Source organism: Oryctolagus cuniculus, chromosome 19 (genome assembly GCF_051225735.1).
Source record: "Oryctolagus cuniculus isolate XC-2025 breed Fujian yellow rabbit chromosome 19, ASM5122573v1, whole genome shotgun sequence".
Classification (NCBI taxonomy): Eukaryota; Metazoa; Chordata; class Mammalia; order Lagomorpha; family Leporidae; genus Oryctolagus; species Oryctolagus cuniculus.
Window position 1 is genome coordinate 55,822,828 of NC_142885.1, and position 23,924 is coordinate 55,846,751.

The 23,924-nt window shown below is 40.2% G+C and overlaps 2 protein-coding genes across 6 annotated transcripts in view; one reads left to right on the forward strand and one right to left on the reverse strand.

Moving 5' to 3' along the window:
- Positions 1-22,920, forward strand: part of ERI2 (ERI1 exoribonuclease family member 2) — a 38,626-nt gene extending 15,706 nt beyond the window's left edge. The window contains exons 9-10 of one of the 5 annotated variants that reach the window (XR_016226155.1): positions 19,658-19,810; positions 20,737-22,920. Coding sequence is in view for 4 of the 5 variants with exons in the window: in XM_089321580.1 (XP_089177706.1) it covers positions 19,658-19,741 (84 nt within the window). In the remaining variant the exon portion in view is untranslated. Of the gene's footprint in view, positions 1-712; positions 914-5,012; positions 5,265-19,657 lie in introns of those variants that run through there. The other 4 variants (XM_089321580.1, XM_089321582.1, XM_089321583.1 and 1 more) reach the window with 4 other exon arrangements.
- Positions 1-23,924, reverse strand: part of ACSM3 (acyl-CoA synthetase medium chain family member 3) — a 39,359-nt gene that overhangs the window by 6,370 nt on the left and 9,065 nt on the right. Inside the window, exons 4-12 of the mRNA XM_002711809.6 lie at positions 21,425-21,632; positions 19,535-19,678; positions 19,196-19,352; positions 18,851-18,930; positions 8,623-8,746; positions 5,847-5,927; positions 2,042-2,143; positions 512-639; positions 310-409 (exon numbers count right to left, since the gene is read on the reverse strand). Coding sequence (XP_002711855.1) covers positions 310-409; positions 512-639; positions 2,042-2,143; positions 5,847-5,927; positions 8,623-8,746; positions 18,851-18,930; positions 19,196-19,352; positions 19,535-19,678; positions 21,425-21,632 — 1,124 coding nt within the window. The remainder of the gene's footprint in view (positions 1-309; positions 410-511; positions 640-2,041; positions 2,144-5,846; positions 5,928-8,622; positions 8,747-18,850; positions 18,931-19,195; positions 19,353-19,534; positions 19,679-21,424; positions 21,633-23,924) is intronic.

A 23,924-nucleotide genomic window follows, 5' to 3' on the forward strand; every position in this document is an offset into this window, starting at 1 on the left:
ACTGGCTCAAGCCCTGTTGGTCTGCTTCTGATCCAGTCCCCTGATAATGCACCTGGGAAAGCAGCAGCAGATGATCCAAGTACTTTAGCCCCTGCTACCCATGTGGGAGACCTGAATGGAGTTTCAGGCCCCTGGCTTCATCCTATTCCAACCCGGGCCTTTGCAGCCATCTGGGGAGTGATCTTCCAGAGGATGGAAGGTCGATCTCTCCCTCTTTTTCTGTCTATGCTTTTCAAATGAATAAATACATTTTTAAAGCATGTGTTAGGTTGCCAACAATTTTAAAGTTAAGATGATGGTTTCTTTTACCTCTCCTCTGATGGAATCTGGGCTACTGACAACAGCTGACTCTGAAACTGAAGGGTGCTCTGCTAAGGCACTCTCTACTTCAAATGGTCCAATTCGGTAACTGAAATACACCACAAAAATGTACAAAGGTGAGCAGCGGGTTTACTCCAGATGCTGATGGTCAGCGAACACAGCCATATGCACAGATGGAAGAGACTATTACCCAGAGGATAATATGACATCATCTGATCTTGCGACAAACCAGAAATACCCATCTTCATCCATATACCCCCTGTCTCCAGTGATATAGAAATTGCCTCGGAGAGTTGCAGATGTTTTTGAAGGATTATCCTGCAAAACAAATAGCATTTTGTTAATGTTATTGTGAGTGTGGCTCTTCAACCAGCTTTTTATTTTGTTTAAGGAAAAAGAAGTTTGGCCCCTTTGAGAAGTCTTAGAAGGAACGAGAGCCAGAGTGTGAAATAGAGATGAAATTGCAACATGGAGCCAGCCCAACACCAGAAAGCTAAACTGTAGCTACAAAGACTAAACATGCTTCCACCTTGAGAGTTTTATCATACAGATCATAAAATAAAAACTTCAGGAGCACAGAGAATAAGCTAAATTAAGTCTTTTGCTAAATAATTAATGCTGATAGAAAATGAGAGAAGCACAGTACTCAAAGAAAACATACCTAATAATTCAAAGAGATGACAGTTTTTTTTTTCTTCTGTACAAAAGCAGCAAACTGCTTCTGTAACTCCAGCTTAAGAAGAGAAGTGAATGAAGTATTGTTGTATTATGTAAAGTACGCTAGCAAGTAGAACCTGGACCTGAACCCTTATTACATTGATATAAACTGCTCTGTTTGTACATTATAATAAGGGATGAAATATATTTGCAGAGAATAAGGATCTTGGAAAACTTCTGGTGAAATGTACCTAATCCCATTGCCCCTTTCCCTATGTCAATCCTCCCCAAAAGGGAGAGCAATAATCAGATATCAGGAACATGAATGGTTGTGTTCAGTAGTTGAGACTATCAGTGGACGTTAAGACGGCACGGATAGTTAAGAGGCTTCTTTCTAGGACACCTTCTTTTGCCCTCATGGGTCTTCAACAGTGATTTAGCCCACAGAGTTAGCCAGCATACTTTTTTTTTTTTTTTTTTTTTTAAGCAAGCATTTGGGTGTTTCTTCAAGTCCTAGTCTGTGGGATTGCTATTCAGCACAACAAATCTCTCAAGAAAAGACCAAGTGGCGCCACTGGCATTGTGGTTCAGCAGGTTAAGCAGCTGCCAGCAGTGCCTGCATCCCATTTGAGCACCAGCATCCCATTTGAGTGCTGGTTTAAGTCCCAGCTGCTGTGCTTCCAGTCCAGTTTCCTGCTAATGAATGGGGTTGGGAAAGCGGCAGAAGATGGCCCAGGTGGTTAGGCCCTTGCCACATGTAAGAGACCCAGACAGAACTCCTGGATCCTGACTTGGGCCTGGCCCAGCCCTGGCTATTGCAGCCATCTGGGGAGTGCACCAGCAGGTAGAAGATTCATTCTCTCTCTTTCTCTCTCTTTCTTTCTTTGTGTGTGTGTGTCTGTCTGTCTCTAACTACCCTTCAAGTGAATAAGTCTTTAAAAAAGAAAGAAAGAAAGAAAAGATCAAGTAAAGTATACCATAGGTGTGTTTTGTGGTGATTAGGGGTAGATACCAAACACTTTTGAGAAATACATAGAAGATATTATTTTAATAGGTCTCTTACTACATAATGAGTGAAAAGACCAAATGGTCGATTAGGTAGAACTTGAATGCCAATGTCTCCTTCTTGTCCAGGAGGTAGAACATTACCATTTACATCTAAAATCTAGGATAAAAAAGAATAATTTATGAATATTTAAGAGAATTTGTATTTAACGTTGCATGTTTTATTTTGCTTTGTGCCATTTAAGAAAACAATTTTGAAAAGTTGATTGGTTAATAGGCAACCCTAGGTTGGAGAAAATATTTCAGTATGCTTTAAACTTCTAAGAGAAATACATTCATTTAAATTTTAGCAGGTTACTCACATGTGAAAGAAGAATAAAAATTGTCTTATAATCAACCATCTAGTAACAATCACATTTTGGTAACAGCCTTTGAAACATTATAGACATAGGAAAAAAATAGGACCATTTTATGATACACAGTTTTACAACTGCTTTTCTTGTTTAACAATATATCTTGATAATCTTTTTCTCTTGATTAAATCTTACTTCTGAAGCCCAGAATAAATGAACAGGGAAAGGAGAACGTTCTTTGGTTGAGACAATGGTACATAGCCAAAGTCTTGCTCTCTTACCTTCTCTCTAATCCTCATGGTTCCCTGAAATGCCCAATAGTGACTATCAGTTATTAAACACTTATTGCATGCTAAATATTAGATGCTAAAGTTTTAAGTACTTTATACTTACTATCTTACAACAACTCTGTATGGTTGGAACTGTTATTATGCCCACTTTAAGAATGAAGAAAGGGAGGTTCAGAAAGTTTACAGTATATGATTGAGCTGGAATACAGATCTCAGCAGTGACTCAAGAGCCAGTGCTTCTAATCATTACTTTGGTTTGCAATGTCTCTTGAGGGTTAGATCTAATTTTTAAAACTGGAATTGTCAGATTGATTGCTTATATGCTATTTCTGCTCTAAATGACTTTTTAGCTGTTTCTAAGTAGCAAAACTCTACCTTTATGTATATCTACCAGGTACCTTCAGACCTGCAGTGTGACTTTCTTAGAAAATAAATGTAATAATTATCCAGAAGGAAAGGGGCTTATGGGCAGATGAGAAAGTTGAAAAGCAAAAGAACTATAGAGGTACAAATTTTCCTTTTAAGCTCTTGCAAATTAAAAAAAAAAAAAAAGCATAAATTCCAACCCAGCCATTTAAAGGAATATTTGGCTTTAGGCTTTAAAGAATTATTGGGGCCAGCACTGTGACATAGCAGGTAAGCCACCACCTGCAGTGCCAGCATCCCATATGGGTGCCGATTTGAGTCCCAGCCACTCCACTTCTGATTTAGCTCTTTACTGTGGCCTAGGAAAGCAGTAGAAGATAGCCCAAGTCCTTGGGCACCCACATGGGAGACCTGGAGGAAGCTCCTGGCTCCTTGCTTCATTTTTTTTTTTAAACTTTTATTTAATGCATATAAATTTCCAAAGTACGACTTATGGATTACAATGGCTTCCCCCCCATACCGTCCCTCCCACCCACAACCCTCCCCTTTCCCACTCCCTCTTCCCTTCCATTCACATCAAGATTCATTTTCGATTATCTTAATATACAGAAGATCAGCTTAGTATACATTAAGTATGGATTTCAACAGTTTGCTCCCACACAGAAACATAAAGTGAAAATCCTTGCTTCATTTTAGTGCATCTCCAGCCATTGTGGCCATCTGGGGAATGAACCAGTGGATGGAGGACATCTCTCTCTCTTTCTGCCTCCACCTCCCTATAATTCTGCCTTTCAAATAAATAAATACATCTTTAAAAAAAAGAATTATTGATGGAAAGGAGGCATGTTAAAAGTTCCAGGTAACTAACACAGACTACTCTTTAACAGGAAAAATGGATAAAAATCTTCTATCTCTGGGGAAACTATATTCCTATTGTTCAAGGGATACTAAAATGTTTGAACATGAAACTAATGAGCTTTGGGCCTTGAGACTATGGGAATGTGATATCCACTCTCTGGAGCACAGGTGCCAAAAGAATATTGCAAACACTTTCTGCTTTATAGCAAGACCCAAGTAATAATAGTCCTCAGAACAGTGTTTAAAATGAAAGTAGCAATGGTGACTGAGGATGGGATCAGGGTACTGTTATCCTTCGAGCCATGTAATTTTTGCAAAGAGCTGCTCCAGAGAAACCACTGGGCTTGAATTAGTGGGGAACTGGCTGGGATTCATTGCAGTTGGGATTACAAGTGCCTATGAGACTGACAGTGCTGCATGTTGGGAATAGTTATTAAGAGGGAAGGGGAGGAAAGGAACACAGCTGTTGGGGCCGGGCTAAGGCACAGCGGGTAAAGCCATGGCCTGCAATGCCAGCATCCCGTATGGATGCCAGTTTGAGTCCCAGCTGTTCCACTTCCAATCCAGCTCTCTGCTAAGGCCTGGGAAAGCAGTGGAAGATGGCCCAAGTCCTTGGGCCCCTGCACCCATGTGGGAAACCTTGAAGAAGCTCCTAGTTTTGGATCATCACAACTCAGGCTATTGTGGCCATCTATGGAATGAATCAGCAGATCAAAGACTTTCCCCCCCCCCCCCACCTCCACCTCTGCCTCTCTGTAACTCTGCCTTTCAAATAAATAAAATAAATCTTAAAAAAAAAAAAAAAAACAACGCTGCGTGAAACTTACCTGCAATGCAGACATGATCATGCTTAATTGTCAATATTCCTTTCTCCAACCGAGGGTTGCCTGTTAACCAATCAACTTTTAAATCTGGTTACAGAATGAAATTAGGGCTCCCTTGCCATTTTTTCTTAGATTTTGAAAGAAACTGTGAGGGAGATATGAATGATGTCAACAGCACCTGTATTTTAAACCCTCATTATGTGCCAGGCACTCTGCTGTGCTCTTTAGGGATATTATCTCAATCCCCAGGGCTGGCGCTGTGGCACAGTGGGATAAAGCCCTGACCTGAAGTGCCAGCATCCCATATGGGTGCCGGTTCTGGTTCTCTTCCGATCCAGCTCTCTGCTATGGCCTAGGATAGAAGTAGAAGATGGCCCGGGTCCTTGGGCCCCTGCACCCACGTGGGAGACCCAGAAGAAGCTCCTAGCTCCTGGCTCCTGGCTTCGGATCATCACAGCTCCAGCCATTGCAGCCATCTGGGGAGTGAACCATCGGATGGAAGACCTCTCTCTCCATGTCTACCTCTCTCTGTAACTCTGTCTTTCAAATAAATAAAATAAATCTTTAGCGGTATTATTTCAATCCTCACAGAAGGCCTGAAATCAGTCTGTTGTTGTTATTAGGGTCAGCAACCATTTCAGATTGCCTGGGACTGAGGCTTTTGTGGGGCGCACAGTGGGGGGCAGAAAGACGGGCAAAGAAGGAGAGTTTACTGCTGTAAACTAGCCTCTTTTGGCCTTGTTGACCCCCTCCAGAGGTCCTGACCTCCCTCCCAGGAAGGGGCAGTGCTCCGTTGTGGTTAAAAGTACAGATATTGTAGCCAGATTGCTTGCGATTGAATCTCTGTTCTAGCAACAACTAGCTGGGTAACTTCAGGTGAGTTTCTTAACTTGTCTGTTAATTAATTGGCTATTAATATGGCTATTGTAGGTTCTTCCTAGGAATTAACCAGATTAATATTTATAAAGTGCATAGAACTGCATGGTACATGTAAATATTTGCAAAATTATGAAGACATTAAGGTAACATTTCTAACTCATTTCCATCTTTGCATGGAAATTGAGGTACCATGGAAGTAACATGGAGACATCACCAAAACAAGAAGTGTGCTTGGGGGTAGGTGGAAAACAAATTAGGTTGTGAAATATTTTCCAGGAAGGGGGTGTGCAAACCTTAACATCAAAAGCAGGAGAAGGCTTTCCCATTGAGCCAGGCTTGATTTTCATTCCCTTAAAATTTCCACAGATTAGCACCTAGTTAAGAAGAAGAAAAAGTAAGGTAATATTATAAATAACTCAAAAGTCATTTATTCATCTATCATGCACATGTTCAACAAATATGTATTGAGCACTTACTATGAAACAGCCTCAATATTAAAAAGCCTGCTTTCATGGGGTATAGATTGACAATCTACATATATGCATAATAAAGTTATGACAGTTTATGAATACTAAAACATCCATATTAAAACATTTGTGTTTGGCATAATACTTGTTATGCTCTTTCTGTTTAAGTGATTTGCCAATGTTTGTTTATTTTTCTTATTTTAATTTTTGACTAGATAATACATTCAATTTGAAAATTGAATCATTAAAAAAGATACATTGTGGGGCTGGCACCCGCAGTGCCAGCATTCCATATGGGTGCCAGTTCAAGTCCTGGCTGCTCCACTTCTGATCCAGCTCTCTGATGTGGCCTGGGAAAGCAGTGGATGGCCCAAATCCTTGGGGCCCTGGACCTGTGTGGGAGACCGGAGAAAACTCCTGGCTCCTGTCTTTGGATCAGCCAACTGGGGAGTAAACCAGCAGATGGAAGACCTCACTATCTCTCCTTCTTTCTCTGTGTAACTCTGACTTTCAAATAAACAAATCTTAAAAAAAAAAAAAATGGTGAAATTCTTTCAAATATTCCCTTATCTACTCCATCTTACCTTTCCTTCTCCCACAAAATAATTACTTTTGTTCTTATTTCATTAATTTATTCTAGACTTTCTTTTTGTTATTTCTATGATCTCTTAAATAAACTCTTTTTTTAAAGATTTATTTATTTATTTGAAAGACTTAATACAAAGAGAGACAGAGAGGTCTTCCATCTGCTGGTTCACTCCCCAGATGGCCACAAGGGCCAGGGCTGAGCCAGGCCAAAGCCAGGAGCTAGAAGCTTCATCCAGGTCTCTCACATGGGTGGCAGGGGCCCAAACGCTTTAGGCCATCTTTCACTGCCTTTCCCAGGCCATTAGCAGGGAACTGGATCAGAAGTGGAGCCAGGACTTGAACTGTGCCATATGGGATGCCAGTGTTGCAGATGGCAGCTTAGCCTGCTATACAGATCCAGTAACAGGTGGCATCTTTACTCACTATGCCACAGAACCAGCCCCAAGAACTATTTTTAGAATGTTTTCCTGGCCGGTGCTGTGGCTCAATAGGCTAATCCTCCGCCTGAGGTGCCTGCACTCCGGGTTCTAGTCCCGGTCGGGGTGCCACATTCTGTCCCAGTTGGCTCTTCTTCCAGTCCAGCTCTCTGCTGTGGCCTGGGAGTGCAGTGGAGGATGGCCCAAGTCCTTGGGCCCTGCACCCGCATGGGAGACCAGGAGAAGCACCTGGCTCCTGGCTTCAGATCAGCGTGGTGTGCCAGCCACAGCGCGCCAGCCGCAGTTGCCATTGCGGGATGAACCAATGGAAAAGGAAGACCTTTCTGTCTGTCTCTCTCTCTCTCACTTTCCATTCTGCCTGTCCAAAAAAAAAAATAATAATATGTTTTCCAAGGAATCATCTAGCAACTCTTAATATTTCCTTTGTTTTAAATTATTATTTTAAGTGTACATATTTTTTGGATGCAGTGTGATAATTCAATACGTATATTCAATGGGTGATGATCAACTCAGGTTACTTAACATTTCTCATTAAACATTAAAATTTTAATTACACTTAATGATTGTACATATTTATGTGGCACAGTGTGATATTTTGATTAATATGTACCACGTTTACTGATCAAATCAAAGTAATTTTTTTGTCATTATTTTGTTTGGAGTCTTCCAAGCTCCTCTATTTCAAGCTCTCAATATTTCAGATATCAAGCAACTCAGCCAGTGTTTCCATTTGAGGCAGCCTTGACTAACAATCAACAATAAGACAACCTCTCCTTCTGCAGATCCAGTATTTTTTTAAGATTTATTTATTTTATTTGAAAGGCAGTGTTTATTTAAAAGTCTGTTGTGAGACAGAGACAGAAATCTTCCATCAGCTGGTTCATTCCCCAGATGGCCACAACAGCCAGGGATGGGCCAGGCCAAAGTCAGGAGCCAGGAGCTTATTCCAGGTCTCACATGTAGTTGTCATTTGAGCCATCTTCTGCTGCTGTCCTAGGTGCATTAGCAGGGAGCTGGATCGGAATTGGAACAGCTGAGACATGAACTAGCACCCATACACAGATGGCAGCTTAACCCACTACACAGATCCAGTATTTTTTATTTAAAAAATATTGTAGGAGATGTGCATTTGGAGCATTGCTTGGGGCGCCCACATACCACACTGGAGTGCCTGGTTCAAGTTCTGCCTACCTCTTCTTCTAATCCAGCTTCCTACTCATGTGTACCCTAGGATGTAGCAGCTGATGGCCCAAGTACTTGGGTCTCTGCCACCCAGATTGGAGAACCAGATTAGATTCCTGATTCTTGGCTGCAGCCTGGTCCTATTGTGGGCATTTGGGGAGTGAATCACTCCCCCAACCCTGATCAGTTAATAGTGTTTTTTCTTCAGTGAATGACTATTTAAATAACTGTTGATAGAACTTTTTTGCAACTAGCTTTCCTCAAGCCCTTTTTTTTTTCTTAATTTTCTTGTTTTCTAACCTCTGTACTTCTTCCCTATCTCTCAAACAATCATAAAGTTTTTATTCATCTGAGTATACTGAAACCAGCCCTGCTTTTAGGGTGAGGTCAGATACCGTTTCCGTCTGTCCATATCCTTCATAGATATCCAGGCCAGTCTGCTTTCTCCATTGTTCAGTCACTTCAGGGTTGATTGGTTCCCCGGCACTCACACAGTGCTTTAAACTTTTGAACGTGTAACTTTTCAGAGACCAAATGACAAATTAGGATTAGGAAGGAAAATGGAGAGAAGTGGAAATTAGGGTTATTTCTAATGAACTTCAATATGAAATGTATTTTAGCTCTTTCCTGTCACCCTTTTGCTATGAAAAGTAAACAGACTATTCTAACATTGTAAACTGAAACCCAGATAACCAGGTTTTTCTCATACTCTTTTGTTTTTTGTTCGGGGGTGAGAGGGATTTGTTGCAAAGAAAAGCTATACCATCCTTAGGGAAGGTACTCCAGTAACATTTTAAATTAGCATGAAAAAAAACTCTTGTCTGCTCACCTCTCCTCCTCTCATCTCTCTTCTCTCTGCTCTATCTTCTCACTAGCTCCTCTCCTCTGTCTCTTTCTTTCTTATACTCTCTCTCTCTTCCTTCTTCATCCCTCCCCTCCGGTCTGTTGCATTTTTTCCAAAAAAACCTTCCTTTACTCCGGTGTTCAGTGTGCTTTGTGATGGCCTAACAGGAATATATAACATTGGTTCATTGGCCGGGAAAACTGTACGTTGGTGATCCAGTGTCCCCAGTGACTTTGCTGTCCCTTTGGGGACCTCTGAGCTGCTCTGGGGTCCTGGATTTCTGCCAGTCACAAAGCACACCCCTGGAACTCCTTCCACACCACCGAATGCTCTGCGATCTCCATCCACACATCAGCCTTCCAAATTCAGAGTTTCAAGGAAAGGCTTGGGAAAAAAATTGCAGAGGAAACTCTTCCGGATCTAGTGGATGTGACACGGAGGGCCTACGGGGAGAACAAGGATGCCCACGGCTTGGGAGCCCAGCCGTGGAGTCTACACACCAGCACTGGAAGGGGAGGTGAAGCAAAACCTCAGTAGCCCAAGACATTGACGGGGAAATGGCAGAAAGAGCCTAGAGGGAATGAGGCTTGAAGCCCCACTGGGGAAAGGTCACCAGGCTAACTAGAGGAGAGAAAAAAATAAATAAATAAAAGACCAGCATGGACACGAGCCCCTCTCTCCACAAACCTTTCAAAGGCAAGCAAGACAAAGAGCAGGCGCCATTTTGGACATACATAAAGTGGCGCCCGCCATTAGCCAAGCAGAAAAACCTGACTCTGGTGGGAAGAAATAACAGGAGGTTAGGACCTACTGAAGGTATGGAGCTAATGAGCTGAGACTGTGAAAATCTGAGGGTGTGGGAGAGAATTCACAGAGTACACAAACTCGGTAACCTTGGCAACCCGGTGGGAGACTGCAGAGAAATTTGAGATCACACTGAGGTCTGCATAGACCCTTTGTGTGGTCCTTGGGGCAGAACAGACGTATACCCACAGGGGCCAGATTTCATACACTGACTACCCTCAATTCCACTCAGGTGTGCGGAATTACTTACCTTCTGAGTTAAAAAGAGAGAGAGAGAGAACAACCTGGGTGAGTCACCTTTTACACACCCTTAACCCTGAAGAACCAAACAGAGCTCTCTGGCCACACCCATCACAAGCCTCTAAGGATCCATCAAAAGCAGATAGTCCACTTAATCTAGAATCATAGTATAATCAGAAAAACCACTGCAGTGAAGAAACCAAAGAATATCTCCACAATGCCAAGCAACAAACGCAGAAACTGAGGAAACAAGAACAAGGAAGACACTGACTCCCCCAAATGAACAAAACACCCCAATTCAAGATTATGAAGATGAGATAGAAGAAATGCAAGAAACGGATCTCAAAAAATTGATAAGAACATTAAGAAATTCTCAAAAAACGAATTCTTGAACTACAGAAATCCTTACTGGACAGGATAGAAAATCTCTCTTGCGAAAATGAAATATTAAGGAGGAATCAAAATGAAATGAAAAAACTAGTAGAACATGAAATGGTGATAGTGAAGAGAAATCATAATGAAATGAAGAATTCAATAGATCAAATGACAAACACATTAGAGAGCCTTAAAAACAGAATGACTGAAGCAGAAGAGAGAATATCAGACTTAGAAGACAGAGAACAGGAAAGTATACAGTCAAACCAAAGAAAAGAAGAGGAATTAGAAATCTAAAAAATATTGTTGGGAATCTACAGGATACTATTAAAAAACCCAACATTCGGGTTCTAGAGTTCCTGAAGGCATGAAGAGAGAGAAAGGATTAGAAGGCCTTTTAAGTGAGATACTAGCAGAAAATTTCCCGGGTCTGGAGAAGGACAGAGACATCCTAGTACAGGAAGCTCATAGAACCCCTAATAAACATGACCAAAAGAGATCCTCACCACGACACATTGTAATTAAACTCACCACAGTGAAACATAAAGAAAAGATCCTAAAATGTGCAAGAGAGAAATGTCAGATTACTCTCAGAGGATCTCCAATTAGACTCACAGCAGACTTCTCATCAGAAACCCTACAGGCTAGGAGGGAATGGCGAAATACAGCCCAGGTACTAAGAGAGAAAAACTGCCAGCCCAGAATATTATGTCCTGCAAAGCTCTCATTTGTGAATGAAGGTGAAATAAAGACCTTTCATAGCAAACAGAAATTGAAAGAATTTGTCGCCACTCATCCAGCCCTGCAAAAAAATGCTTAAAGATGTGCTACACACAGAAACACAGAAACACGACCATCAATATGAAAGAAGGTAAAGGAAGAAAACCTCCCAGTAAAAGAGCATGGGAAGCTCAAAGCATATACTAAAAAATATCTTTGGGAAAATGGCCGGGCAAAGTTACTACTTATCAATAGTCACATTGAATGTTGATAGCCTCAACTCCCCAACTAAAAGACACAGACTGCCTGAATGGATTAAGGAACAAAACCCATCTATTTGCTGCCTACAAGAAACACATCTTTCCAACAAAGATGCATGCAGACTGAAAGTGAAAGGTTGGAAAAAGATAATCCATGCCAACAGAAACCAAAAAAAAAAAAAAAAAAAAAGCAGATGTAGCTATATTAATATCAGACAAAATAAACTTTAACACAAAAACTGTTAAGAGAGACAAAGAGGGGCACTATATAATGATTAAGGGTTCAATTCAACAGGAAGATGTAACTATTATAAATGTATATGCACCTAATTAAAGGGCACCGGTTTATTTAAAAGATATGTTAAGTACTTAAAGGGAGACTTAGATTCCAATACCATAGTACTGGGGGACTTCAATACTCCACTCTCAGAAATAGACAGATCAACCGGACAGAAGATCAACAAGGAAACAGCAGATTCAATCAACACAATTGCCCAAATGGATCTAACAGATATCTACAGAACTTTCAATCCTACATTTAAAGACTTTACATTCTTCTCAACAGTGCATGGAACCTTCTCTAGGATTGACCACATACTAGGCCATAAAGCAAGTCTCAGCAAATTCAAAAGAATTAGAATCATACCATGCAGCTTCTCAGACCACAGCGGAATGAAGCTGGAAATTAGTAACTCAGGAAACCCCAGAAAGTATGCAAACACATGGAGACTGAACAACATGCTCCTGAATGAACACTGGGTCATAGAAGAATCAAAAGAGAAATCAAAAACTTTCTGGAAGTAAATGAGGATAACAACACAACATATCAAAACTTATGGGATACGGCAAAAGCAGTGTTGAGAGGAAAGTTTATAGCAATAGGTGCCTACATCAAGAAATGGGAAAGGCACCAAATAAATGAGCTTTCAACACATCTCAAGGATCCAGAAAAACTGCAGCAAACCAGACCCAAATCTAGTAGAAGAGAAATAATTAAATCAGAGAAGAAATCAACAGGATTGAATAAAAAAAAATTACAAAAAAATCAGCCAAACGAAGAGCTGGTTTTTTGAAAAAATGAATAAAATTGACACACCATTGGCTCAACTAACTAAAAAAAGAAAAGACCCAAAATCAATAAAATCAGAGATGAAAAAGGAAATGTAACAGACACTACAGAAATAAAGAGTCATCACAAATTACTACAAAGAGTTGTATGCCAGCAAACAGGGAAATCTATCAGAAATGGATAGATTCCTGGACACATGCAATCTACCTAAATTGAACCAGGAAGACATAGAAAACCTAAATAGACCCATAACTGAGAAAGAAATTGAAACAGTAATAAAGGCCCTCCCAACAAAGAAACCCCAGGAACAGATGGATTCACTACTGAATTCTACCAGACATTTAAAGAAGAACTAATCCCATTTCTTCTCAAACTATTCAGAGCAATTAAAAAAGAGGGAATCCTCCCAAATTCTTTCTATGAAGCCAGCATCACCTTAATCCCTAAGCCGGAAAAAGATGCAGCATTGAAAGAAAATTACAGACCAACATCCCTGATGAACATACACACAAAAATCCTCAATAAAATTCTTGCCAATAGAATACAACAATACATCAAAAAAACCATCCACCCAGACCAAGTGGGATTTATCCCTGGTATGCAGGGATGGTTCAATGTCTGCAAATCAATCAATGTGATACACAACATTAACAAACTGCAGAAGAAAAACCATATGATTATCTCAATAAATGCAGAGAAAGCATTCGATAAAATTCAACACTCTTTCATGATGAAAACTCTAAGCAAATTGGGTATAGAAGGAACATTCCTCAATATAATCAAAGCAATTTATGAAAAAACCATGGCCAGCATCCTATTGAATGGGGAAAAGTTGGAAGCATTTCCACTGAGATCTGGTACCAGACAGGGATGCCCACTCTCACCACTGATATTCAATAGAGTTCTGGAAGTTTTAGCCAAAGCCATCAGGCACGAAAAATAAATTAAAGGGATACAAATTGGGAAGGAAGAAGTCAAACTATCCTTCTTTGCAGATGATATGCTTCTTTATTTAGGGGATCCAAAGAACTCTACTAAGAGACTATTGGAACTCATAGAAGAGTTTGGCAAAGTAGCAGGATATAAAAATCAATGCACAAAAATCAACAGCCTTTGTATACACAGGCAATGCCACTGCTGAGAAAGAACTGCTAAGATCAATCCCATTCACAATAGCCACTAAAACAATCAAAAACCCTGGAGTAAACTTAATCAAGGACGTTAAAGATCTCTACAATCAGAATTACAAAATCTTAAAGAAAGAAATAGAAGAGGATACCAAGAAATGGAAAAATCTTCCATGCTCATGGATTGGAAGAATCAATATCATCAAAATGTCCATTCTCCCAAAAGCAATTTATAGATTCGATGTGATACCAATCAAAATACCAAAGACATTCTTCTCAGCTCTGGAAAAAATGGTTCTGAAATTCATATGGAGACACAGGAGACCTTGAAGAGCTAAAGCAATCTTGTACAACAAAAACAAAGCCGGAGGCATCACAATACCAGATTTCAGGACATACTACAGGGCAGTTGTAACCAAAACAGCATGGTACTGGTACAGAAACAGATGGATAGACCAATAGAACAGAATAGAAACACCAGAAATTAACCCAAACATCTACAGCCATCTTATATTTGATCAAGGATTTAAAACCAATCCCTGTAGCAAGGACAGTCTATTCAATAAATGGTGCTGGGAAAACTGAATTTCCATGTGCAGAAGCATGAAGCAAGACCCCTACCTTACACCTTACACAAAAATCCACTCAACATGGAGTAAAAACCTAAATCTACGATGTGACACCATCAAATTATTAGAGAGCATTGGAGAAACCCTGCAAGATATAGGCACAGGCAAAGACTTCTTGGAAAAGACCCTGGTGGCACAGGAAGTCAAAGCCAAAATTAACTATTGGGATTGCATCAAATTGAGAAGTTTCTGTACTGCAAAAGAAATAGTCAGGAAAGTGAAGAGACAACCGACAGAATGGGAAAATATATTTGCAAACTATGCAACTGATAAAGGGTTGATAACCAGAATCTACAAAGAGATCAAGAAACTCCACAACAAAAAAACAAACAACCCACTTAAGAGATAGGCCAAGGACCTTAATAGACATTTTTTTGACAGGCAGAGTGGATAGTGAGAGAGAGACAGAGAGAAAGGTCTTCCTTTTTACCGTTGGTTCACCCTCCAATGGCCACCTCGGCCAGCGTGCTGCAGCTGGCGCATCGCGCTGATCCGAAGCCAGGAGCCAGGTGCTTCTCCTGGTCTCCCATGCGGGTGCAGGGTCTAAGGACTTGGGCCATCCTCCACAGCACTCCTGGGCCATAGCAGAGAGCTGTCCTGGAAGAGGGGCAACCAGGATAACATCCGGCACCCTGACCGGGACTAGAACCCAGTGTGCTGGCACCTCAGGTGGAGGATTAGCCTATTGAGCCATGGCACTGGCCATAGACATTTTTCAAAAGAGGAAATCCAAATGGCCAACAGACACATGAAAAAATGTTCAAGATCACTAGCCATCAGGGAAATGCAAATCAAAACCACAATGAGGTTTCACCTCACCCTGGTTAGAATGGCTCACATACAGAAATCTACCAACAACAGATGCCTGCGAGGATGTGGGGAAAAGGGACACTAACCCACTGTTGGTGGGAATGCAAAGTGGTTAAGCCACTATGGAAGTCAGTCTGGAGATTCCTCAGAAACCTGAATATAACCTTACCATACAACCCAGCCATCCCACTCCTTGGAATTTACCCAAAGGAAATTAAATTGGCAAACAAAAAAGTGGTCTGCACCTTAATGCTTATTGCAGCACAATTCACAATAGCCAAGACCTGGAATCAACCTAAATGCCCATCAACAGTATACTGGATAAAGAAATTATGGGATATGTACTCTATAGAATACTATACAGCAGTAAAATAAAACCAAAAACAATGAAATCTGGTCATTTGCAACAAAATGGAGGAATCTGGAAAACATCACACTGAGTGAAATAAGCCAGTCCCAAAGGGACAAATATCATAGGTTCTCCCTGATCAGTGACAACTAACCGAGCACCAAAAAGGAAACCTGGTGAAGTGAAATGGACACTGTGAGAAACAGTGACTTGATCAGCCCTTGCCCTGACTGTTGATGAACAACTGAATACATTATCCCTTTTAGTATTTTTTTGTTCTACTTAATACTATTGATTGAACTCTGTAATTAATACACAATTATTCTTAAGTGTTGAAACTTAACTGAAAAGTGTTTCCTGTTAAATATAAGAGTGGGAATAAGAGAGAGAAGAGATGTACAATTTGGGACATGCTTAATTGGACTTGCCCCAAATGGTAGAGTTAGAAATATGCCAGGGGATTCCAATTCAATCCCATCAAGGTGGCATGTACCAATGCCATCTCACTAGTCCAAGTGATCAATTTCTGTCCACAATTGATCATAATGATAGGACTAAGAGCCAAAGGGATCACATAAACAAGACTAGTGTTTGCAAATACTAACTGATAGTTATAAAAAAGGGAGAGAATGATCCAACATGGGAAGCGAGATACACAGCAGACTCATAGAATGGCAGATGTCCTAAACAGCACTTTGGCCTCAGAATCAGCCTTTAAGGCATGCGGATCCGGCTGAAAAGCCCATGAGAATATTTCAGGCATGGAAAGCCAAGACACTGTGGCAAAAAAAAAAATTACCTAAATGAAAGATCTATGCGAGTGAGATCCCAGTGGAAAGAACAGGTCATCAAAGAAGGAGGTACCTTTCTCTGAAGGGAGGAGAGAACTTACACTTTGACTATGACCTTGTCTAAATATGATCAGAGTCGGCAAACTCAAAAGGCCTCCATAGCCTTGGCAACTCATGACAAGAGCCTAGGGTGATTACTGACTCGTAAACAAGAGTGCCAATTGTTAAATCAACAAAGGGAGTCACTGTCTATCTACTCCCCATGTAGGATCTCTGTCCTTAATGTGCTGTACATTGTGATCTAATGATATAACTAGTACTCAAACATTATTTTCCACTTTGTGTTTCTGTGTGGGTGCAAACTCTTGAAAGCTTTACTTAATATATGCTAAATTGATCTTCTGTATATAAAGAGAATTGAAAATGAATCTTGATGTTAATGGATGGGGAGAGGGAGTGGGAAAGGGGAGGGTTGCGGGTGGGAGGGAAGTTATGGGGGAGAAAAAGCCATTGTAATCCATAAGCTGTACTTTGGAAATTTATATTCATTAAATAAAAGTTAAAAAAAATTAGCATGAAAAAGTTTCACTTGTCATTTAAACTGATGGTGAAATAGTTCTATAATGGAATACTTATACAACGATTTTAAAAAAGGAATGAAGAAGCTCTGGACAGTGCTGTTCAATTGAACTTTCTACAATGTTGCAAGTGTTCTATAATCTGGAATACCCTCTACAGTATCCACTAGCCCTATATGAATATTGAGCACCTAAAACATGGTTAGTATAACTGAGCAGCTTAATCCTTAATTTAATTTAATTTAATTTAATTACATGTAAATAGGTTGTGTCTATAAAGGAGGAGGACAGAAATGGGGACAAGGTTTAAATATATATAGAGAGAGATTAAATTTTGTTATTAACATGTTGTATATTTTATGGGTTAATTTAATTTAATTAATTTAATTAATTTAATGGGTTTAATTTAATTTAATTTAATTACATGTAAATAGGTTGTGTCTATAAAGGAGGAGGACAGAAATGGGGACAAGCTATAAATATATATAGAGAGAGATTAAATTTTGTTATTAACATGTTGTATATTTTATGGGTTATAGTGCAATATTTTAACACATATACATAATGCCAAGGCTATGGAGGCCTTTTGAGTTTGCCGACTCTGATCATATTTAGACAAGGTCATAGTCAAAGTGTAAGTTCTCTCCTCCCTTCAGAGAAAGGTACCTCCTTCTTTGATGACCTGTTCTTTCCACTGGGATCTCACTCGCATAGATCTTTCATTTAGGTAATTTTTTTTGCCACAATTTTATGGCATGTGAATTATTTCCTTTTAAAATATAATAAAATTTTAAATATTTACCTGTAGTATTGTGATGTATCAAAAACTATGTATTGTGTCCTTGTCCTGGGTTCCTAGCACAGAGATCGTAAAAATCCTGCTGTAGTAATTTCTTAAGTGGTAGGGGTGCTGAGAGCATCTTCCGTTCTAATAGTTCATCTTTGAGCCAATTCCTGACAAATTCCTTGCAATTTCTTGGGCAACAGATGCATATTTTGTTCTAACGAGGCATCGTTTGGTTAATGGGCTCCTCATGGGTAGCTTTAGGATAGAGGATGGCCACCAGAAAGATGAAGCATTGATCAAAAGCTTGAAACTTTCAGCCCTACCCCACCCCCACAATTCTTCAAGGAAGGGAGAAGAGTTGGAGATTGAGTTAATAATCAATCCATACCTGAAGTATGAGGTTCAGAGAGCTCCAGTTCCCAGGATAGTGGTGCACCCTAACTCCATAGGGATAGAATTTCTTGCACTTAGGATCCTGGTGGACCTTACGCTGTGTGCCACCTCATTTGATTGTTCATCTGTATCTTTATCATATCCTTTTAATAAGCCAGTAAATTAAGTGTTTCCCTGAGGTCTGTGAGCCATCATAGCAAATTACTGAAGCCAGGGAGAGGTTCTGGGGACCTTCAGTTTCTGACCGGTTAATCAGAAGTGCAGACGACTGTCTGGACTTGCAATTGGGATCTGAAGTGGGGGCAGTTTTATGGGATTGATCCCTAAACATGTGGGATCTGATGCTAAATATAGGTTGTGGATTTAGAATTGTGTGGAACCCCCAGCTGATTTTGGAGAGTTGGTCAGTGTGGAGAAAAAAAAAATCCCTCCCATCTGGAGAATAGAAGGATTGAGAGTTTTGAGTACAGGAAGGCCATTGTTTTTTCTCTTCAGGTTATCAATCTGTCCTTTCAAATGGAATAAGCAGTAGATTAAAAGACATGTATCTCTTGTCTACTTACTGGGATAAGTTTCTGTACCTTCTCAGCTCAGGTACAGCCACCATCCAAAAGGTCAACACCTTACCCATAACACTGAACCCAGCTAGAGACCTGGCTGAACCCTCCCTTTCCTATCCTTATCTGGGGGAACCTCCTTAAACACAGTAATTATAAACAGAACGTAAGACAGGAGGAGGAGGGGGGAGGACAAGATTGCTAAATCCTGTGCCTACTTAGTCTAGAGCTGTTTTTAGGGTGGAAAAGTCTTCTCCCCCACTAAACACTTATTTACCCACATTTCTTACCTCGTCATATCACTCTGTATAAGCATTCGATATGCAGTTGGTGCTGAACAGAAGACTGTGACAGGAAACTTGGAGAGTGTCTGCAATTCAGAAGAAATAATCTCTTGCTCTTACCACAGCTTTAATAAGTATTAAATTAGTGTTTGGCACAATGTAAACACTGCTTATTTACTGTAAATGCATTCACACCTTTTCTGGGTATATCTTTTCAGACTTACTTTCTGGATGTGAAATATCTTAAGTCATGTTGTCTACTCTGTTCACTGCAAGTTACTTTATTCACTGATCCTATTAGTAACACTGCTAATGCATTTCTAAATATTGACCTCCTGTGTGCTGCCTTACTTGCAAGATGGAAATTGGCTCAAAACGGGGCAAATAGTGTGCAAAGATGCATGCTCCCTGAATCCATGGAGAAAAAACACTACTCCATGCAGACTTTGCCCAGCCTGTGTCTGAGGTATTCCACATCACATCTGATGGTGTCAAATCCAGCCAGAACCTGGAAAAACAAAGAGTCCGATGTATGAATTTGTTAGTTGTAGGAATTTAACGTAATTGTTTGTATAAATGTATTAAATCTGTAAAAATGTTAAATATATAGGAAAACAAATTTAAAAGACCAGTACATGAATTATCATCTTTGCAGTTTTGACACTTCAAGCTGTAGTTCTGTGGAAATACCTTCCATTTACGGATAATCCTAAACCGAAACTGCTATGGGTGTGTCCAATCATTTTAGGAGGTCCAGTTGTTCCACTGGTGAAGTAAATGGACATCATCTCATTATGTTTTGTCTTCACACAGGTGTGGTTGTCACTGGCATGTCTGCGAAGGAAAACTACAGTCATTCTGCACATTAAACACAGCTTCCTAGGTTGTTATCATTGAAGGGATTTGAGAAACCATCTGCTTGGACATCTTTGACTTGTGAATCAGTGACTTAGGTTGAATTCTAAGGTAAATTCATCTCTGTTTTCATATTTTAGGTGCTTTCTAAAATCAAACTAAACTTTACCATCAAAATTCCACTTATTATGGCTGATTTCATGGACTTTTACTGTGTTAAGAGATTGAAGCATTTTTAAAATTGAATTTTATCATACTCCCAGCAGATTGAGGATTCTATAATTTTATAATCATAAATATAAATGAGGAATTTCCTCTTCCTCTCCACTTTCAAATGTGATTTAAAAAAAAACTGTGATACAAGTCAGGGTTCTATAATTATCTTCCCTTAAAAAAATAGCACTTATACCTGCACATCTGTCACTTCCATCACTGATATGGTTGCCCTAAAAACCTAAGGCAGGGTTAGGTTACTGATCTCTTACTATAAGCGACAATAAATATAGTAGTTAGGAGTGTGGGACCAGAAGCTAGATTGTCTGACTTTGAAACCCAGCTCTGCCATGTTAGCATTTGACCTTATTCATCTGTGTAAGTACAGTACCTACCTCCTAGGTCACTGTGAAATTTAAATGAGCTAATGCTCCTATATCTGAAGTGCCTGAAACAGTTTCTAGAACATAACCAGGGCCATGTAAATGTTAGCTGTTACTGCAATTGTAATGTTATTTTTATTAGAACAGAACAATACTTAACTTAGGTAAGAACTCGGTCAATGTTAGCTGTCTTAAAGACCATAGTTCAATGTTAGCTGTTTTAAAGACCATAGTTACAATCATGCGCCTAAATCCTTGAGTAAAGGTAAGCTCATTTTAAAGAGGGAATTTACTGCCAGCCTAATATTAAATTATAACCAGTATCTGGCAAAGAGTTCCAAGTGACCCTAGAAGCAACCCATGGCAGGACTTGAACATCAGTGTAATTTAGTTTTATAACTGCACCCATTAACATTAAGTGTTCCTCTTACAACCTAACAGAAGTGTTGTTGTCGCAATGGAATGGTGTAATCTTCAAGGAAGGACTAATTGTGATCAGTTTCCCTGGGAGATGATAGTAGCTCGGGGCTTGGTGCTGTGATGCATCTCTAGATCCTCCACAAGAATGGACTTCTTCCCTGCCAGGGACCGGGAGCCCTCTTCAGAGACTGGCTTGGCTGAGGAAAGCTGTCTCTTCCAAGGTCATACCTCTTTCTAGGAACAACCCACATTCGGTTACTGATCATTAGGATTATTAAAGGCCAAGACCTCTTGTTTTAACTAGGATCAGCTTTGAGGAGCTAGTCAAACTACAGAGGATTTTGTTGTTTGACTGAGGACCTTGTAGGGAATATGTTGCAAATAAATTTCTTCCTCTGCCCAATGCCTCGACATTCCTCTTCCTTTATGGGTGTTTATCCCAAGAAACCTCCTTAATTAACTTCTCCTACACTAATCGCCACCTCATGGAGTGCCTTCTGGGGATCCCACCCTAAAAAGCAAACAGAGAAGCAAAAAACACTCCGAACCTTTTCCTGCCTAAGAGCTTAGCCTGTTAGCAGCAATCATTACCAATTATTCCCCTTGCCTATTGTTTTGGTTTGCATTTTCTGATCACAACAGGGTTAAATATTTTTCGTCATTGTCTTTCTTTTGGGGAAGCAGTTCTACAACAATTATAAGGACTCACTTCATCATCTCCTTGAGGTTCCCCCACCCCTCTCTGGAGTTCTGAGACACAATTAGCTTGCAGCGCAGATCTTCACACTTAGGAGCAACAGCATCTACTGCTGGGGCTAAAATGTCATTGGTAATAATGCATTTTGCTTTGGAAGATTGTAATCTGTAGAGGATGTCTTTCTGGGTCAGCTGAGTGGTTCCTGGAATTAAAACTGTCCCTAAAGGAGCAGAGGAAAAAAAAAAAAAAAACAATGTTTGCAAAAGAGATTCTCCTTCATCATGTCAATTAGGATAGTGTACATAGCTTATGCTCACTCTATAATTCTCAGAAGGCATTAGTCAGTTTACCAGAGAAGATATTTATCTTTCTTCCAGTATTCTGCTTTCATGTTCCAAGGGATCAAAGTCCATGGCCCTTTTGCCCTGACATGAAATGGTATTAAATGCTAAGAAATTGTCCTCCATTTGAAGACCATCTATAACACTGAACCTGTGGAGAGGTTTGATTAATTAGTATTATTACCCAACATTTATTAAGTACTTGAATGCCAGATGTTACTCTAAGTGTTTTGCAGGTTTTAACTCATTCATTCCCCCACCAAAAGAATTCAAAATACAAAAGCTATGAACAACTTGGCCAAGGTTATCTAAGTAGCAAGTGGTAACATAGGGAACTACCTACAGCTAAACTCCAGAGCTCAACACTTAACCTCTGCAGTCCAGTGCCTCTTAAAATGTTATTGTTTTATTGTTTCTTCCCAAAGGCAAGGGTGGCAGCATGCATCTTTTCCTGTGGCTCTACTTCCATCTGCTGTATATTACGACACTGTAAGGTGTGCATTGGTTTAAAGTGTCCTGGAGCCAGACACTCCTATAAGTTTGGTCTTGGGTAACCCACTTTATTTCCATGACCTTCAGTTTTTATATCTGTAAAATGAAGAGGATAATAATACTATTTCCCTTATAGGATTATTTGACAATTAAATAACTAGATTATTTTAAATTACCATCCCTGTTTGGAAATTTTTGCTGGAGAGTGACTTGGATTATAGTACTGACTTGCTGAGTAACTAGCCTTGGGCAAGTGACTTAATGTTCCTTTTCTCCTAGAGCATGTAAAAAGCTTAGAAGAGAACTCAGTAAATTTTGACTGTCATTTTTTTCCCAAGGGTGAATTGACCTTTAGGAATATATGTATTTTTTTAAAAGGTTTACTTATTTATTTGAAAGGCAGAGTTGCAAAACTTGTTCTCAAACAGTACTTTATATGTTGTATGTCTGTGTGGATACAAACTGTCGAAATCTTTACTTAGTATAGAGTTGGTCTTCTGTATATAAAGTTAATTGAAAATGAATTTTAATGAAGAATGGGGTGGGAGAGGGAGTAGGAAGAGGGACGGGAGTGGGAGTGGAAGAGTGCGTATGGGGGAAGAACCACTGTATTCTTAAAGTTGTACCTATGAAATTTGGCATTCATTAAATAAAAGCTTTTTTAAAAAAGAAAAAGACCTTAAGTATGAAGTCAACATAAAATAGATCATAACAGAGTAGGCAAAGTCACTCCTAACAAAAATATTGGTTCACAGGGTGGCAAAACCTAAACTGTACTCTGATATATGATACATCAATATAGAATTTATCTGGGGCGGGTGCTGTGGTGTAGCAGGTAAAAGCTGTCATCTGCCATGCCAGCCTACCATACTGGCACCTATACATGTCCTGGCTGCTCCACTTCAGATCCAGCTCCTTGCGAATGTGACTGGGAAGACGGTGGAAGATGGCCCAAATCTTTGGGCCCTTGTACCCCTGTGGGAGACCCAGATGAAGCTCCTGGCTCTTGGCTTCAGATTGACCCAGCTCCATCCACTGTGGCCATTTGGGGAGTGAACCAACAGATAGAAGCTCCTTTCTCTCTCTCTCTCTCTCTGTCTCTCTGTCTCTCTGTCTCTCTCTTATCTCTTCCCCTCTCTCTCTATAACTCTGCCTATTGGATAAATAAGTCTTTTTTTGACAAGCAGAGTGGACAGTGAGAGAGAGAGACAGAGAGAAAGGTCTTCCTTTTTCATTGGTTCACCCTCCAATGGCCACTGTAGCGGGCGTGCTGCGGCTGGCACGCTGCGGCTGGCACACTGCGCTGATCCAAAGCCAGGAGCCAGGTGCTTTCCCTGGTCGCCCATGCAGGTACAGGGCCCAAGGACTTGGGCCATCCTCCTCTGCACTCCCAGGCCACAGCAGAGAGCTGGCCTGGAAGAGGGGCAACCAGGACAGAATCCGGCATCCTGACCGGGACTAGAACCCAGTGTGCCAGCACCACAGGCGGAGGATTAGCCTATTGAGCCATGGCGCCGGCCATAAATAAATCTTAAAAAATTATTAAAAAATAAAATTTGTCTCAGAAGTGGGTACTCTAGCCATAGAACATAGAAAAAGGAGATTTACAGGAATACACTGTGATGGTGTCTGTCCAAATCTGTCTTGGGGGAAATCTGTGTTAGAGTATTTCCTATATT